This window comes from Coptis chinensis, chromosome 8 (genome assembly GCF_015680905.1).
Source record: "Coptis chinensis isolate HL-2020 chromosome 8, ASM1568090v1, whole genome shotgun sequence".
Taxonomy (NCBI): Eukaryota; Viridiplantae; Streptophyta; class Magnoliopsida; order Ranunculales; family Ranunculaceae; genus Coptis; species Coptis chinensis.
Genome location: NC_141463.1, coordinates 926563 through 945811, shown reverse-complemented (window position 1 = coordinate 945811; position 19249 = coordinate 926563). Strand labels below are relative to the sequence as shown.

The 19249-nt window shown below is 40.7% G+C and overlaps 1 protein-coding gene across 1 annotated transcript; it reads right to left on the bottom strand.

The window, feature by feature from the left end:
* Positions 1–8130: 8130 nt before the first annotated feature.
* On the bottom strand, positions 8131–11021 carry LOC147479174 (uncharacterized). Its single transcript, XM_086580933.1, has 2 exons — positions 8710–11021; positions 8131–8569 (listed from the first exon to the last, which is right to left on the bottom strand). The coding sequence occupies exons 1-2, from the start codon at positions 10871–10873 to the stop codon at positions 8214–8216; spliced, it is 2520 nt and encodes an 839-aa protein (XP_086437059.1). The 5' UTR covers positions 10874–11021; the 3' UTR covers positions 8131–8213.
* Between the last annotated feature and the right edge of the window lie 8228 nt (positions 11022–19249).

The following is a 19249-nucleotide window of genomic DNA, read 5'->3' as shown; positions in this document are numbered from 1 at the left end:
TAAAGGGCCATGGAGGAGATGAACATCGACAAAGCCAGATTGAAAGTTCCCCAAACCAACTTGTATGGGTTCAACGGCAGATTGAGCCCATAGGGGAAGTTACCGCCGGTGATCGCAGTCCCGCCGACGGTATTCACTAGATTCATGGTGGTTGACACCGCGCCGCAAAGATAATGCAATTTTAGGAAGAAAATGGATTCAATAAAATGAAAGCCATTCCATCGCCATATTACCAAGTGATCCGCTTCCCTACCAATGGGGAACATATGAAATCGGGGGAGATCAAGTGGCGTAGCGAGTAACATCCAACGATCACGGTGAAGAGTTTCGCTCGAGGTACAATGAAAAAAAAAGACAGAACCGTGATTTTCATAGCGATTTACGTGAAGCGGCGATGACAAAAGGGTGTGAATCGCCGTTGGGACCAAAGACATTGGATGCGATTGAAGTAGTGAACTTAGGAGTCGGTTGAAGAGAAATTTACATCCATAGGGACCGACGGTTCAAGAATGGAAAAAGAAACTAGTGCGATTCTTGACGAAAATTCAAGTGTGTTCGCGTGGATGATTGAGGATATCGAGGGTTTAGACCCGAGTTTGCATGCCACCATTTACATATGAATGAAAATGCCGCCGGTTAGACAGAAAATGAGAAGTTTACGCCCCAAATATGCCGAGGCTATTCAGCGAAGAAGTGGCACGATTGAAAAAGGGCGGAATAATAAGGGAGGTCGAATAATAATGAATGGTTGTCTAACGAAGTCGCGGTCACAAAAAAGAATGGTAAGGTCAGGATGTGTGTTGACTTCACGGATGTGAACAAGGAGTGCCCAAAGGATTGTTACCCGATGCCGCGAGTGGACGAGCCGGGTGGGACGAAAATGCCAGTGGTTCAAAGTGTTCTCTTTCATGGACGCGTCCATGGGATATAATCAGGTCGCGATGCACGGCCCGGATCAGGAAAAGACCACTTTCGTGGTAGAGGGGGGCACATACTGTTACACCAGGATGCCCTTTGGTTTAAAAAATGCAGGGGCGACTTTCCAGAGATTAGGAGAAAGAATGTTTCAAGGGAAGATTAGGAAGGGGATGGAGATATATATTGATGATATGGTGGAAAAGAGTATGTCGGAAGAGGAACACTTGGAAGGTCTGCAGGAAACTTTTCATATACTACAGTCACATAAACTGAAACTCAACCCTGAGAAGTGTACTTTTGGGGTAACTTCCGGAAAGTTCTTGGGTTATATAGTTACACACCGCGGTATAGAGGCAAATCCTGACAGAGATCGATCACCGATAGAAATGCCGCCCCTCGTAATGTGAAAGAGGTGCAAAGCTTAGCGGGGAGAGTCGCGCACTTAATCGATTCATTTCAAGTCCCGGATAAATGTCGACCTCTATATCGATTATTAAGGAAATCACAAGACTTCAATGGACCGCGGAATGTGAAGAAGCCTTCCAAGAGTTGAAGAGTTATCTAGGGAAAGCACTTTTATTATCGCCAACCGGAACGGGGGAAAACTATATCCGATTGGGAGTTTCGAGTACGCCGTGAGTTCGGTCTTGGTGCGTGGTTGACAAAGTAGAAAAGCCGTGTATTTTCAAAGCAAGACCATGTTAGAAGCGAGACCGACATGTACCCGACCGAGAAATACGCTTTGGCTTTGGTATTTTACGCCTTTAAAGTTAAAGCCTTATTTCGAGGCACACTCGCTGGTTGTCGTAATAAATTTGCCTCTCAAGCAAGCCTTGAGGGCGAGAAGAAGTCGTGAAGAATGCTAAAATGGGCTGTAATGCCGAAGTTGCTATGAAATTCATTACCAAGTCAGAACTGCAGAAAAGGCACAAGCAATGGCGGAGGTATTGGCAGAGTTCCCAGCCGAGGACCCAACGTGGGGTGAGGAGATGGTAATGGATCACGAAGGAGAGATTAACCACGAACCCCTTGGACCCATGGGATGAACGGAATGGATGGAGAGTTTTCGCAGATGGCTCGCTACGGATACAGGGAACGGAATAGGCGTAGTCCTGGTGACCCCGGAGAATACTAGGCTGGAATTGTTAGTGAAACTAGGGTTCGCAGCCTTCAAACAATGAATCGAGTATGAAGCGCGTGATAGCAGGATTAGAAAAGGACCTCGGGCGCGAGAGAGAATTATCTGTTTACTCGATTCTAACCCCGTGGTGTGCCGTGAACGGGGTTTTGTGGCTCACGCCCGAGGATGGCAAGATACCGAGGTCTTTACAAAGGAAAGCGAAAGCAAATTCAAGAAGATCAAATTTACTCATTTGAATCGCTGGAGAAAATCGACATGCCGATGCATTAGCTTATGTTGGGCGGTATTACCGTGGATCGAGGGCGATCAATTGAAATAAGGGTGGTTGGACAAGCCAAGTACCGCTGAAGGGGACTATGTTTGTCTCACCACCGAGATTGATATCGATTGGATAGCCCATCAAAACTTTCTTTGGGGATGGAAATTGAAAACACAGGAAAGCGCGAGAATGGAACAGATGAGCCAAAGATACACTCTATTAGACGGAGCCTATATAAGAGAAGTTTTGGTGGACCTATGCTAAAATGCAAGGGCCATGATGTTCGCTGAACCGGCCGCGTAGTGCATGAAGGAGATTGTGGAAGTCATTCCCGGGCTTAACAACCACACACCGATTGCTCTCCCAGGGATACTTTTGGCCACACATGAAGAGAGATGCCACGAGTATGCCAAAAAATGCGAAAATGCCGAGGTTTGCAACCACCGATTTACCTGAAATGTTACACGGTGTACTCAGCCCTTGGCCGCTCGCGAATGTGGGCAATGGATATAGTTGGGCCGCCTCCAATGGCAAGCGGTAAAAGAAGGTTCATGTTAGCGGCAATGCATTACTTTACCAAGTGGGTTGGTATGGCATTGCAAACAGTCAAGGAAGAAAATGTGATCAAATTCCTATGGGAGAATATCATTTGAGGTTTGGATTGCCGCGATACAGTCCATAGCGGATAATGGGGACGAATTTACAGGAAGAAAGTTCGAAATTCCTTTGCCGCTCAAAGTGAAGCAGGGTTCTCAGCCCTACAACCGGAAGGGAATGGGCGGGCCGAGGCCTCAAACAAAGTTATCATGGATAACCTTAAGAAAAAACTAGAGGAGCCGGAAGGAGCATGGGGTCAACACTTACCTCATGTGGCCGTGGGCATACCGAACTACACACCTAACATCTACTAATGAATCACCGTTCGCGAATGGCGTATGGAGTAGAGGCGATCATACCAATAGAGATGATAGAATCCACAACAAGAACAAAGGCGGTGGAAAGTGGCCCGAATGAGAGAATATTGGCCGCTAATTTGAATGTTGTTGAAGAAAAAAAGAGACATAGCCCGGATTCGGTTGGAGGAATACCATCGGACTCGCAGAGACAATATGATAAACGAAAGTGAAGCCACGGAATTTCAATGTGGGTGACTATGTACGCGACGACGGTTACTCAACCACCAAAATAGAGAAAGACGGAAAGTTGGGGCCAAACGGGAAGGTCCATATGTCATCGAGAAAAGCGGTACATCGGGAACTTATGGTTTGCGATCAGAAAGGAGAGAAAAGATAGAGACCGTGGAATATCAGAATGCTGAAAGAGTTCCATGTCTAGGACCTTTCTTTAATCTTTTCGCATGTGATAGTACTTTATTTGTATTGTTTACTTTTTGACTATGATATAAACAAGCATTCTTCTAAATGAGTTAGAAATAGATAGTAGAATGAAATAATAGGTGAATATAACTGTCCAGACAAGCCTATACAATTGAAGAAAGCGGGGGGGAAGAGCCCTTCGCGGACTTCGTGTCCAAATCAAACTGGGGGCAATCCCTAAGTAGCTTCACTGCTATACAATTGAAGAAAGCGGGGGAGAAGAGCCCTTCGCGGACTTCGTGTCCGAATCAAACTCGGGGCAACCCTAACTAGCTTCCATGACTATATGAAGAGAGCGGGGAAAAGCCCTTCGCGGACTTCGTGGTCCAAATCAAACGGGGGCAACCCTAAGTAGCTTCACCGCAATACAATTGAAGAAAGCGGGGAAGAGCCCTTCGCCGGACTTCGCGGTCCGAATCAAACCGGGGCAACCCTAACTAGCTTCATGCCTATACAATTGAAGAGAGCGGGGAAGAGCCCTTCGATGGACTTCGCGGTCCGAATCAAACCGGGGCAACCCTAACTAGCTTCACAGCCTATACAATTGAAGAGAGCGGGGGAAGAGCTCTTCGCGGACTTCGTGGTCCAATCAAACTGGGGCAACCCCTAACTAGCTTCACAGCCTATATGAAGAGCCGGGGAAGAGCTCTTCGCGGACTTCGTGGTCCGAATCAAACCGGGGCAACCCTAACTAGCTTCACAGCTATATGAAGAGAGCGGGGGGGAAGAGCCCTTCGTGGACTTCGCGGTCCGAATCAAACCGGGGCAACCCTAACTAGCTTCACTATATGAAGAGAGCGGGGAAGAGCCGCTTCGTGGACTTCGTGGTCGAATCAAACCTGGGGCAACCCTAATTAGCTTCACAGCCTATACAATTGAGAAGCTGGGGAAGAGCCCTTCGCGGACTTCGCGGTCCTAATCAAACTTGGGGCAACCCTAAGTAGCTTCACCGCTATACAATTGAAGGATCGGGGAGAGTTCTTCGCGGACTTCGTGGTCCGAATCAAACCGGGGCAACCCTTGCATAATGTTACGCTTATCGATACAAATGCAAATAAAAAGGAATACAAGGAAAATCAATTGATAAATACTACACAATAATGATATCTCGATCAAGCACAAAAGACATTGTTCATCAAAGCACAAAGGACATTGTTTCTTACACGATAAAGAAAGGGTTCAAAATAAACAAATCCAAAGGCATCAACAAAGAAAGAAAACCGACATAAATCATTGTTGAGGATTAGTCCGCTCTTCAACGTAAGTATGTTCATTTTCACCAACACCATGCCGGGTTTTCATTCATTTCCATTGGTGAGGGGTCGGCGCTTAGTTATAGGGTGTCGCCGCTGCCGTCGGTAGGGCGCCTCGGCCCGCTTCGGGATGCACGGTTGGTAATACCAAGGAGGGATCGGCAACAGGAATGGGGCTTTGGGAGAAGACGCGGCTGCGGCTAAGTTGATCAAGTTGTTGTTTTAATTCCGTGCAATTTTCTTGGTAGCGAGGTTTACGAATCGACCGGCCTCTTGGGACGGCCTTGTCTACAGCCGGATTGGATGGCGAAGCTTTCTCCTTCTCTTTGAGGTCTGTCCATTTTAGAATTGACACCGCCACGAAGTCGCAGGGTGCTTTGTCCTCACCGCTGAAGCTCCTTATGGATCTTGACCGCCTTTGATCCGTAAGTCATCCCTTTCCTTCTCCAATTTGGCATACTTCGGCTTTCCAACCATCGGGACCATTAATCTCCGCTTAGCCGCCTCCAAGTTCTCCCGCGGCTGGTAAGGCCGCTGGCACATAGCCGATATCTAGGCTTAATGCGGAGACATCTTTGGGTTAAAGGGTAACACCAAAAATATAGCGAATGAAGTAAGAACACAAAAGATAGTGGGCCGATAGAGTCAAAAACGCCGTACCTTCTCCCATCCAAAGTGTAAATGGGCCCTATGGGAAGCAACGGTACCGAATCTCCGTAAAGCTTGATCCCGAGGAAGATGAGAGCTGAAGAATAGGAGGAGGCGGCAATTTGGATTGTCCAAAGTCGAAGTCTCACAGCGTAGTAACATCGCGGTCCCTAGCCTTGAACTTGGGATGCCACACTTCAACAGGGCCAGACGTTAAAGGACCAGCTGAAGAAGACTCCTGTCTGGGGCGGCGAGAAGATATAGCAGGCCGTGGTGGTTCATTGCGCCCAGCGGTAGGTGGAGGAGCGGTGGAAGAAACTTTAGCCCTTTTGGTGGGAGGGCTCTTGTGGGACATCTCGACCGAGCCGTCTTCATCGAGTCGCCGGTCCCAAAGCTTATACTTGTTCACGCCCATTTGAGGGGCGTAAGAGGGAGCGTATAGGAACAATTTCGTCCTCCCATCCAGCCACACGAGAGTAATGGGCGGTAGGCGCCTCGGGCGGTAGTGGTCTTATTTTTGGCGGCAAGCGCACGTTGGGCAACGGCACGCGTGAATGAGAGATTTTGGTTGTATAGTTGAATGACTTGTAGGCGGGCCGCTTTCTTTTTGAAATGGGGATGGTTTGGGCTTTTTCTTTGGGGGCGGCAGCGATAGGGGCCTTGGTATTTGCCAATGTCTTTTAGAGAAGGGTCAAGTAAGAGAGGAGTGGCTTTTTCGGATCGATACCAAGGACTTCATTAATCGCGGCACTCCCTAGTTCGCGGAGGGATTGGAAAATTTCTGAGTAAACACCGTTGTATACACGGGATAATGAATCGGTCTCCAACCTACATCACCAAGAATAAGGGCAAGTTAACGACAAGTGAAATCTACATACCGCGACTCAAAACTGCTTACTTACCGCTTGTTAGGAAATGGAGATGCCTCAAAGAAACTTCTGGAGGGAGGTCCGCGGATAAAAAACTACCGGGACACATACAACGGCATCGGTGCCACACCTTGTCGAGGTGGTGATGTGAAGAAGGAAAGACTTCTTTTGTGGACGAAAGTGCGAGATGATTGATATCCCACACTCCCCAGTTTAGTGCTTTTTTTTATATAGAAGTGGGAAAGGATATCGCGGAGTTGGATTTTGGGGGAGTGAGTCAAATTGTAGTGATTGGCGGCATACATAACACGCCAAAAGTTACCTATGCCTTGGCGGGGAGGAATGTTGAAATGGTTACGACCTCGACATCAAGGAGAGTCGGGGAACGCATTAAAATAATCCCTACAAGAATGGCGGCGAGATAACCCGAACAGCGGTGGTACCAAGTGAGGAAAATGTGTGACACCGCATTAACGGTTCGAGAATTACGCCACTAGGTATGCCATAAGCCGCTTTAACGGCGTCTAGATTGGTCTGCGGTAGTAAGAAGCGCGGAGGTGGCAGAGAAGGTTTCCTTCCGTATAGATGGAACGGCGGTGGGATCGGTAGAATCGGATCGGTCCATGGACTCGATCGGTCCCTGGTGGTCGACTTTGATCTAGGGGTAGGTCCGGATTCCCGGATTTGGTGTGAGGAGGATTGGGTGGAGCAGATAGCCTCACATTCCGATGAAGACATAATGGAAAAGCATCTAAGGAGGAAGTTTACAAAAAGATAGAAGCCTTCAATCTTAGAAAAGAAGAAACCGATGGAAGCAAATCGTCCAAAAATAGTGAATACCAAATAATGAGAGGAAAAGAAAAAAAACAAAGGGGAAGACAAACCTCATGAACGAGAGAGGACCAAAGCTATGGAGGTATGAGAACACCCGAGCTGGAGAGCTATTGAAGAAAACAAGATGGGAACGATGAGGAAAGAGTTTGAGAAAGGAATTTGAAGAGGTAATTTGGTTATGAGGGTTTCGGTGGTGTGTTGAGGGTTTTAAGAGGAGAGAGATTTGAGCGGGATTTGAAGGCGGGCAGGCACAATGGTATTAACCAGCAGAGGACCAAGGAAATGGGGACGGCGTGTTGGTCTCGATTTTCGAAGAAACAAGAAACGAGGGCATCACGCCGTATTTCCAGTTGGCAAGAGAGGAAACACGTGGAGCACGTGCTACTTTGGAAAGAGGATAAAGGGACAGTAGATGGGGCGAAAGAGAAGTATTCCAAGAAAGGGTATGGCACGAGATCGGGTAGTTTCGGCCACATTGTAGTTCATGGACCATCAATGCAACCGAGAGAGGGCATCCAGATAGGACATTATACATGACATAGGATGTTAGTGGGCACAATGGGACCGGATGTATAAATGGGGAGCCAGTCGCGCAGATCAGATCCGCGGTATCTCAACCGTTCAGAATCGCTGCGAGACATGGAGTGATGGAGGGCGGAACCTTAACTGCAGGGTAACTGCCGCGACACGTGGAAAGAGGAGAGATCATGGAAGAGAAAAGATATAAAAGAGAGATAGAGAGAGAAAAGAAGGGGGGGGGGAAAAGATCGAGAGAGAGACGAGTGAGATTGGTGGTTGTAATATTAGTTCATACAGTATGCTATGAACACAATATGAAAAATAACAATCTTTTTGAAAATAACAAAAACAAAACAAAACAAAAAAATATACATAATTCAACTCCAGTCCTCGGTTTCAAACGCGCAAAAGACCTTCTTTGATTGAACTCAATTCCTTGAGAACGTCTCTGATGTCCATTCTCTCAACCATTACTTCCGAACATGCCAATCCGATTCTTACCATGGAACTCAAGCTTTCATTTATTTGATTTATTGCAATGGCAGTTCCATTGTTAGGTGTTTCAGATACCAATCGCATATCTACAATATCCATCACCCCTAGAGGTAAAGCCATTCTAGAATATTCACGAAGGGTGAGTCCATCCTTGAACATGTGATTTGTTGGTCTCTTTCCTGTCAACATCTCTAGCAAAAGTATACCATAACTATACATATCCCCTTGTTTAGACACCTCCGAACCAAGTCCATACTCTGCATTTTTGTTCATAAAATTATTAGACATTAGACATTGATTTAAATTCCATTGTTAATATTTAATGACACTTTTGAAACTTGTAATATTAAGAAAGGAAATTTGGATAGAAACTACAAGACTAAAGCAAAAGGCGTACCTGGAGGAATGTACCCAACAGTTCCTCTGAGTGCAATCGAATTAGATTCAGTTTTGCCAGAAGTGTTCGTGCTGTTAGAAAGAAGTTTTGCTATTCCGAAGTCAGCAACATGGGCAGTCATGTCATCCGAAAGAAGAACATTGCTCAACTTCAAATCACAATGAATAATAGGCCTTTCACAATAATTGTGAAGATAATCAAGAGCTGAGGCAACATCAATTGCTATGCTTAATCGTTGATATAGATTCAAACCATTTGGTTTATGTTGTCCATTTGAGCTTGGATGCAACCAACTATCTAGGCTTCCATTAGGCATGAAGTTGAAAACTAGAGCTTTAAAATCGTTACCATTAGAGTCTACACTGGAGCAAACAGTTAAGATCTTGAGTAGATTTCTATGTCGAACTCCTCTCAGGGCTTCACATTCAGCCATGAAACTCTTGGAAGCTCCCTGTCTCATGAGGTCGAATACCTTCACTGCAATGAAACCTTCACCGTGGTGAAGAATACCTTTGTAAACAGATCCATAACTCCCTGTGCCAATCAAGTTCTCCGAGGAAAATCCATATGTTGCTCTGTGGAGATCATTGTAAGAAACACGTGTAAGATCTCCACAAATTGTTTCCGGAAGAAGTTTTGTTTTAGGTTGTTTCCACAAATAGATTAGAAGAAACATTGCCACCAAGAAGGATGGGATTAGTACACCAAGTGTCACCTTCAAAGTGAGAGGCAACTTATGTTTCTGGGTTTTGCATTTAGGTAACTTAAGTTTAGGAATGCCACCACATATCTTGTTGTTTCCAACAACTGAAACTGCACTTGTATTTTGAAAGATCCCTTGTATTGGTACCTCACCCTCAAGGTTATTGAAAGATAGATTTAGTCTTTGTAAAGAAAGCTCCTCTAGTTCTTTAGGAATATTTCCAGATATGTTGTTTCGTGAAACATCCAAAACTTGAAGGCCTTTCAGAGCACCAAGTTCATAGGGAAGGGGTCCTTGGAAAAGGTTACCTTGCAGATAGAGGTATTCCAAACTCGAACAACTACCTAGTGCGCTAGGAATTTCACCCACCAGGTTGTTCTCGGAGAGATTAAGGTCCTCGAGGTTTTTCAATCTACCAATTTCGAAAGGTATGGACCCATCCAATGAATTATGGGATAAATCAAGGGTAACTAAATGAGAAGATAGGCCAATCTCTTGCTTTGGTATGGGGCCAATAAGATTGTTATAAGAAAGGTCTAGTGTCTGCAAAATTTGGTTGTCTAGACTTGAAGCAATGCTTCCTTCGAACCTGTTCTTTGAGAGATTTAGATAATATAACTTGGACATGTTAGCTATGGAAGAAGGAATCTGTCCTGATAGCTGGTTGACATCTAGATGCAATTTATGTAGGTTTTGGAGATTTCCAATGCTCAGGGGAATACTACCAGTCAAGAAGTTGGAAGACAAATCTAAAAAACTCAAATTTTGGAGATGCCCAACTCCGATAGGAATATTTCCAGATATTTGATTTCTACCCAAATTCAATATACTTAGTTGACTTGACAAATTGGCTACCGAGGCAGGAATAACGCCACCAAATCTATTGGTGCCCACCCCAAGAGTATGTAGATGACTACAATTGGGTAGAGATGAAAAGAAATCCAAATCTCCAGACCTACCGCTTCCAAGATTGTTATTGTTAATAAGGAAACATGTAAGTTCTCTTAGATTTCCTGCATTGGTAGGGACAAATCCGCTAAATTGGTTGAGACCAATATCAAGCTCTTGGAGTTTTGTAGCATTATTGAATAAAGATGTAGGAATGGGACCAGAAAATTGGTTTCTCTCAATTAAAAAAAAAATAAGATTGGGAAGTAGAAGACCGATCTCATTAAGAACTTCCCCAGTAAAATGATTTTCTGGTATCGAAATGGTTTCTAAGGCTGATAGATTATAAAGAAAGGGAGGAAATGTACCAGAGAGTTTACATGAACCGAGTAAAAGAAACTTGAGTCTCTTCAACTGTCCAAAAGTACTAGGAATACCACCAACCAAATTACTATATGATATAGACAGAGCTTCAATAGATGTTAGGTTCCCCAAGGAAGGTGGAATTTCTCCAGTCAGCATGTTAACGTCCAGACTCATACGAACAAGCTTTGTAAGGTACCCAAGTTCCATAGGTACGGGTCCAACAAGCTTATTATAAGCACAAAAGAGGTTTATGAGGTTGGAACAACGGGAGATATTAACGGGAAATTTTCCTACAAGAGAATTGTTACCCAGTATAAGATTTTCTAGTCTAAACAAATGACCAAGTTCTTGAGGAATTTCACCTTGAAATCCGTTGTCAGAGAGGCGTAGAGTTCTCAAGAAAGAGAGGTTTCCAATATGAGGTGATATGCGGCCGACTAGACCTTTGGAACTGATATTCAAGACTGTGACCCTTTGATGTCTTTGGCTGCATGCTACTCCTTCCCACTCACAAAAATGGTGAGAATCATTCCACGAAGCCGTAACGTTGTGAGGGTCTAGATTTATTTGAGATTTGAATGCTAGTAAGGCAAGTCTATCTGTTTCATTTCCTTGGATGTTGGCTGTGGACAATCTCAGTGCTAAAGAAATGCAGCTGAGAAGGACGACAAGTAAGAGAGAAAAACTGAACAGAGTCATAACTGAAGGTGCAGAGTGAATGGAACTTGAAACGGAATAAAAAACAACTACACATTCATGTTGTATTATATAGAAAAGAACTTGAGTAAGTCAAGCAACTTGTCCTGCATGCCGAGGCCATAAACCAAGAAATTTGAGCAAGCGTTTATAATTTCCACATAAATAATAACTGAAGGAAAATGAAAGCAATTATTTTTCTTTGACCTGTGAGTCAATATGCATAAAAATCAAAGTTGGTGGAGAAATAAATATGCTAAAGGGAAATGAAAGCAAGTCTTTTTACCCAAGCTATCTTGTTTTGGTTTACTGGAGACGAAGAAGGGCAAGGATTCCAAGGAAGAAGACGAATTGGTTTTGTTTGCATCTATAAAATGTTATCGGGAGCATGGACCAAAATATCGCCTATATATCCGATATATATATCGGTATTTTGGTACACCGACATCGATATTTCCGACATATATCTACCGAATATAGAATTTTTTTTTTCCCGATATATATCGGAATTTCCGATATAAAACTGTATATCGCCGATATAATCAATATATCCGATATTTTTGATATTTTAAATAGTTTGGACTAATCACTAAAAAAATGGATATATCCGATATATATCGGTTTTTGAGTACACCGATATATTCATCGATATCGATATTTTGGGCCTTGATGTATATTAATTTGCTACTTTGTTCCATAGTTATCAAACCCAGCCCGAAAGTCAACCCAGTGAAGGGACTGGGTCACTGGGTTAGTGGTTGTACCAGTGGATCACTATTTGGATTATATAATATATATATTTATATATAACTAATAATCAGTAATTGTTGAGTGGTGAGTTGGCAATTCTTGATGTGTAAGCTTTACCAAAAAAAAATTCTTGATGTGTAAGATGCCTGATATGTTGGGAACTAAGGATCGAGACTGTCGGCCCACAAACAATTTAATTTTGAATTTAACACTTGAGTGATAAGTCAGCCCGCTAATTAACCGTCCGGTTTAACTAGGTTTAATAGAAAACCGCCCGAGTTAGCCGGTTCCCACAAACAATTTAATTTTGAATTTAACACTTGAGTGATAAGTCGGCCCGCTAATTAACCGTCCGATTTAACTGGGTTTAATAGAAAACCGCCCGAGTTAGTCGGTTTATCACTGGGTTAAATGCTTAAACAATCTAATTATCAACCCAGCCCGGTTAGAAGACCGGTTCGCCAGTTTATCGGGTCAACCCACCGGGTCAGGCCGGGTTTGATAACACTGCTTTGTTCAATGGCATGTGGGATGGTTTTGCATATATTTGATTATAATAGTTTGTCTTTCTTTTTCGGCATGGAAGTATTTTGACGGGTGTAGTAAGCTTCTATTTCTATACTTCTGGTTTTGCTATATCCCTACACAAGCTCAATGCTACATGGCTATGCAGATCAGGGGAAAAGGTATAATAATGTTCGTGATTATATTTTGCCTTTAGGATCATTAAAATTACTAAATATATGAAAAGAATAAGTGGTTAATTTCTTAACTGTGTTGGGAGGCTCTCAATGGATCGGTTTGGGTTGGGTTGGGTTCGGGAAAATCAACCCGAACCAATAATATTATATTTCATCCAAAACCGAACCAAACCGATAAGAATATAAGATATATTGTAAACCGAAACCGAATCAACCCGAACCGAAAACTATAAAATCAATTAAATCCTAAATTAAATCAATTAATTTCAACCACACAATTGATAAACATATACAAAATTAATCATAAATATTACTAAAATCTCTTCTTATCAGTTCGGGTTCATATCGGTTCGGTGGAGGACAAACCCAAAACCAAACCAATATCTTATCGGTTCAATTTGGTTTCGGGTCGGTGGAAGGCAAACCAAATTACCAAAACCAAAACCATTTTTTTATCAATTTGGTTCGAGTCGGTTATCGAAACCCATTGACATCCCTAGACATAACCAACTCTATTGGAGTGGACTTGCTATCACTAGCCTCATGAATTTAATCTGAAGGTATCACTTGGAGGAAGAAGATGAACAGTGATCAATTAAGGAAGAGCAGGAGTGGTTAGATTGGGTCAACAAGGATGGTCCATATGAAATCAAGTATATTTCATTAGATTAAATTGTATTCAATTCATTGGATTGTTGTGATCCGGACCACTATGATAAAGACACATGTCCGTTATACTTAAGTTAGTGGATCACTTTCTTAATGGCATGCTGGTAAATATTGTCTAGGGGTATTTGAGCCATTACGAAAAAAGAGAAGGTCAACTCACAGTCAACCCAAAATTGATTGAGTCAGAATTAGGGGCAGAATCGAATAAACAAACAAAATAGGGAAGAAAGGCAAATCAGTAAAAAATATAAAGTAGGGGTCTGTATCATTTAGGGAGGAACTAATGTATTGAAGTAGCATATCTATAATTGCAGAAGCAATTCACATGGTATACATTATGAATTACAAACTTAATAACAGACCCATCTTAGGATCTCTTAAGGGCGTTTAGGCTTGTTGGTTAGGTGATCCCAGGCGTTTTTAACGAACAGAGACCATTTTCATGAACTATTATGTGCCAAAAAGTTTTAACTATAGAATATTGTAGTGTTTCAAATTTTGATGTCAACACTAATTATAACATCCCGTCTTTTTCTTTTATTTTTTTCGTAGTATAATAATAATAATTATTATTATTAAGTAAAACAAAATAGGATAAACTATTAGTTAAGGATAAAAGCCCCGTAGGTAAAGAGATAACTTTCATCTTTGTTTTTCGGTAGGGGGTTTTTAAAACTGAAAAGAAGATTCTCACGTAGAGTTTTTGGGGAAAAATACGGAGTTTTATAAACACATAGAGTTTTATACAGAAAAAAAAAATGGGAGTTTTACTGACATCAGAAAAGGAAGATTTTTCTGGTAGCTGGTTAATAGTTGGAGCGCGCTAAAGGTGAGTAGATATTTTACGTTTTTGATTTCTCGTTTACTGTGGATTTTATGATACGAGGAAAAGGATATATATGTATTTACTGTTCATACTGTTCGCCTGATACTCTATTCAATACGGTATGTCGTAGTGCTAAGTCACATATTGGATTTTGATGAAAGAACCAGTCTGGTCTCCGAAAGAAAAACTAGTCCGGATCCTTTGAGAAAAATCGATAGATCAAGCCATTAAGAATTTATGTAACTTACTTTGTATATCTAGGTATTTAATATGCGTTGTCGCGTTTTAGATTGATGGTGATTGTTAGATTATGGGTGATGTCGGGTTTTAGATTCGTTCGTTAAACTATTGGGCTGTATGGGTGAACTGTGGAGTTGTGTGGACTGTGCGTGGTGAAGTAGAGGTGATTGTTTGAGAGTGGTAGTGCTGTGAAGCTTGAACAACTATTAATGGCGTTCAAGCAAGAACCAAACCGTCCGGATTTTTTTTGTGTTGTTTAAATGATTGTTTGTTTGATTTTGTTGTGAGGTTATGTTGTTGGGTTGAGGTGGATTATTGGTGGTTGATTAGGTGCTGGAGAGAGAGTGATTGAAGCTTGAATAAACCATTAATGGCGGGTCGATCGCGACTTGTACAGTATAATGGAATTGAAGTTTTAAGGTATCGATAGATTTGGTTTTTGGTGGAGAGGAAAACCGCTGGGTTCAATAGTGGGGACGAGTGGCTAATCCGGTGGTGGCTGGTGGTGGAGGCTGCTGTTGAGGAAGAATAAAAGAGGAAGACGACTGTTTGTTTGGTTAGGCCTTGGGCCGAAATCTATTTGGTTTGGGCCGGTTTTAGTTTTTGGGTTTTAAATTTTAGCTCTTGGGCCGGACTAAGTTAGTTAGTGGTTTGGGCCATTTTCAATTAGCTTTCTTTGGGCCAGTTTCAAGTTTGTTTTGGGGCATGTCCATACAACTTAATATAGATCCAAATTGGGCCATTTAATAGTTAGACCTTTGGGTTTTGGTTTTGGGCTTTGATTGTGGACTTTTGAATGTTTAATTGTGCTACGTTTTATATTGTAAATTGTATGGACAAATCCAATGCTAAAATGTTGTGGAAGCATGTATAAATTGGTTTGTCATTTTCTAAGAGAGAATTGACGTTGATATTATCAAATTTTAGACACGTGACGAGATTTATATTTTAAGAGACATAGACATAAATACCTTTTACTTGACTATGATTAGGTCTATTGGGATATGTGCTTGGCTTTAGGTTAAGACCTGTATATATATACGTGTGTACGTGTATTAATTACTATGTGATATTTTAGTATTTTATGATCTACGACGCTATGACACTTAGATATCCATATAATTAATAGCGCGTAAACCAAAAATACATTAAACAAGATACTCTTTCGTTCTCTGAGATAATATATGCAATAAAGTTCAATAATGCGTAAACAGATTTACCGCACCCTTTTAGATCTCTCCACGTCTCAAGTTTTGGAAATGAGTCTTATGACTGAAGATGTCATGTGATAGGTGGGCATTTATTGGATGTGCCATAAATGGTCCGTTAGCGTTATATATGGGTATTCATTGAATGTGCCATGAATGACCCGGGTATTCATTGAATGTGCAATGAATGACCAGATTGTTTGGACTGCCCTAGAGAGGAACTAAGGTATTCACCTTGCAGGTTAGTTGTATTATTTGATTGTACGGGTGCGCTTGGATATCTATAGGATATCTACATATGTTATATAAAATTTCTAACTTTATTTTGCAAAAGGGTAAGACTTAATAATATTTTGTGTAGGGATGCAGTTCTACCCTTGTATAGCAGTGGATATCAGTAAGTTTTAATTCAATTACTTAGTTATTAACACAAGTTATTATAACGAGTTAATAAGATGGGAGTCTTGCTTGGGAAGAAACTATGCTGGTTGAAATGACGGAACTACCTGTCTTCCAAGATGAGAATGATTATATTATGATCTTTAAAGTGTTAGTTATGATAAGTAAAGATTGAAAATGTTTATATGTGGTTAGTCTACTCATACCAACAAATTTTATTTTGCTGACCCATGTTTGCTTTGTTTTGGCAACGTGGGTGTGTTATTGGGAATATAGGTGGAAGCCAGTGGAACCGCGGCGTGTGGTTTAGATTTTTGCCTGGAGCAAATCCGTTAGTTCTTTTATTAGGTCTGATTCTTATTGGAAGGATGTAATAACGTAGTTTATATTTTTAGCATGACCTGAGAACATGGTAGTGAAAACTATTATTCAGAGAGTCTGTTTGATGTTTTGTTTGGACGGGAGATAGCTTAATAAAGTGATGGTGGAAAATTGTTGGGATTATTTTAATTTAAGTTGATTCTTGTATGATGTGGGTTTTAGGTTTTGACATGTGTTGTATCCACCCTGTCATAGCATGGGTTTTTAGACAATTGAACCGAGTGATGTTTGAGATATTTATATTTCAAATATTCACTTTGTAATTGTTTAGAAATTCGGGCTGTGACACTAATACTACAACATAGTATTAATAAAAGAAAAAATAGCTCAACAAACATAATTAATTTGATTTATGACCAAACCACTGATAAATGCAAATTATGGAAAACAGAGTGGTTAGAGAGTGATGATGTGTACCCTCAGGTTCAAAATCTAGTGGTACTCTAGAATAGGTCTTAGTATAATCATATAAATTTACTAAATAAAATTTGAGCTGATTGATATTGCAGAAAATAGATCACTAAAAAAAACTTACCGACCAAAGATAATGTTTCAAGGTACCATAAAAGTGAGATAGTACGTATTTGGTTCTTATAGTAGTTGCAATAGAGAACTCTATGCCGCCATTGTTGTTGTTGTTTGGAAGGGTAGAACGGTGTTAGGGCGCGTGCGTTGATATCCTAAGCACATATCCACCGCATATCCACAATCTTTTCAACTATTGATTAAAAATCTAACTAGAGATTTATTTGTGTCGTTTTCTTTCAAATCATTTCATTCTTTTCACAAATCTCTCACTTTTTTTTAGCGAAACAAAAAACAAAAAATAAATTCAACTACCATTATGAAAAAGTTTCAAAAATGTAACAAATTCTAGCTTCATTAGCTATTATTATGTGTATTTTTGTTTGTTATAAAGTTGTAATTTGTAATTTCATTTACATCAATAAACTCTTTAAGAATGATATAAAATTCAAGAGTTTTTCATATTGATAGATGTTAATGTTAGTGCTAAGCTTGAAATTAACAAATTTATTAATTTGTGACTTTTCATGTTGTTGAAACAAATAAAAATAAAATATTTTAAAAAATAATAATGAAAATTTTGTGAAGAAAATAATTGAATGATCTAGAGAGAGAATATGATAAATCTTTATCTAGATTTTATTAATTAAAATCAATCAATAGTTTAAAAGATGACGATATGTGGTGGAGACGTGCTTATAAGACTCTTCACTCCTAGCCGTGTAAGAGCGGATTGTTTATCCCCAAGCTATAAAGCTTGTGCCGTCTATTGTTTTTTTTTTTTTCACAGTACAAGTTTTTAAACATCCATGCACGAGAACACTTATCACTTACAAAATTAATGGCGAATGATAATGTTTCAAGGTACCATGACCAAAAAAATTCTTTATGGTCTGAAGTTGATCTACAAACAACACATTCTATGATCTCTTCGAAGTGTGTAAATAGGTATTTAGGTTGGCATGTGGATTTGAGAGGGCAATCAATGGGAATCCATAGGGATTCAATTCTATTCACAAAAGGATTGTAGGGGTTCACTTTAGGGTAGGCAGTAAATTCACAATTTGCAAAATTTATCCTGGGTTGAGAAATCGGAGTTCCAGCCTTCAAATTATAAGGGTTGACAATTTCAAATATTCCTCGTAAAAATAATCAACTCGGTCATTATTGGTTTTGAACCAATAATGGCTCAATATCGAAGCAGACCGTTGTTGCAATTCTTGTCGGAATTCGGTGGTCTCTCTATCAAGAACTCCTCCCGGAGCCAGTTGACAAATTGAATCAAAAACACTATTGAGCGCCACATAATCCAGTTGCTACTTCCCAAAACATCATGTGTATGATCTAGATACGGATTCCTTAAATCTCCATCTCGGTAATGAATATTCTCACATACAATATAACCATGATAATCGAAGTGGATAATGGTCTCCCTAACTTTCTTACACAAAGAACCGAAGAGCAAACGCGCCAGATATGTAGGTCTGCTACCTGAGATTGAATCTTACTCCAATAGAAATGAGATAGTATTTGGTTCTTGGAGTAGTTGCGATAAGGAAGTCGACGCCGCCATTGTTGTTGTTGTTTGGAAGGGTAGGGTTTAGAGATATCACGATATATTAGGGTTGGGATATCGCGATATATCATTTATTTGTGACTTTTCATGTTGTTGAAACAAATTATTTTAGTTGTCAACCATCTCTAACCAACAGTTTTAGTAGGCAAAATATTTAGAAGATCATGGGCATATGCCTGGATTCAAAATCTAGTAATACTTTAAAATGGGATCTTAGTATAATCACATAAATTCACTAAAGAAATTTTGAGCTGATTGATATTACATAAAATAAATCACTAAAAAAAAAATACCATCCACCAATTTTTGCACCGATTGCAACTTTTGCAAATTGTGAGTTTCTTACATACCCTAAAGTGAGCCCCTACAATCCAATCTGTTCACAAATAAATTGTAGGGGTTCACGTGAGGGTATAGAAATTTATATATTTTTATTAAGAATCAGAAGCGCTTAGCAAGAAATTTAGAAGGGGGCGTGCGTTGGTATCCTAAGCACATATCCACTGCATATCCACAATCTTTTCAACTATTGATTAACACTAATTAATAAAAATCTAACAAGAAATTTACGTCATTTTCTTTCAAATCATTTATTTCTTTTCACAAATCTCT

Coding starts and splice junctions, on each gene's coding strand:
- LOC147479174 (XM_086580933.1), bottom strand. CDS start 10,873: ATGGAACTTGGGTACCTTACAAAGCTTGTTCGTATGAGTCTGGACGTT. Junction 8,570..8,709: donor TGTTGGGTACATTCCTCCAG/GTACGCCTTTTG, acceptor ACAAAAATGCAG/AGTATGGACTTGGTTCGGAG.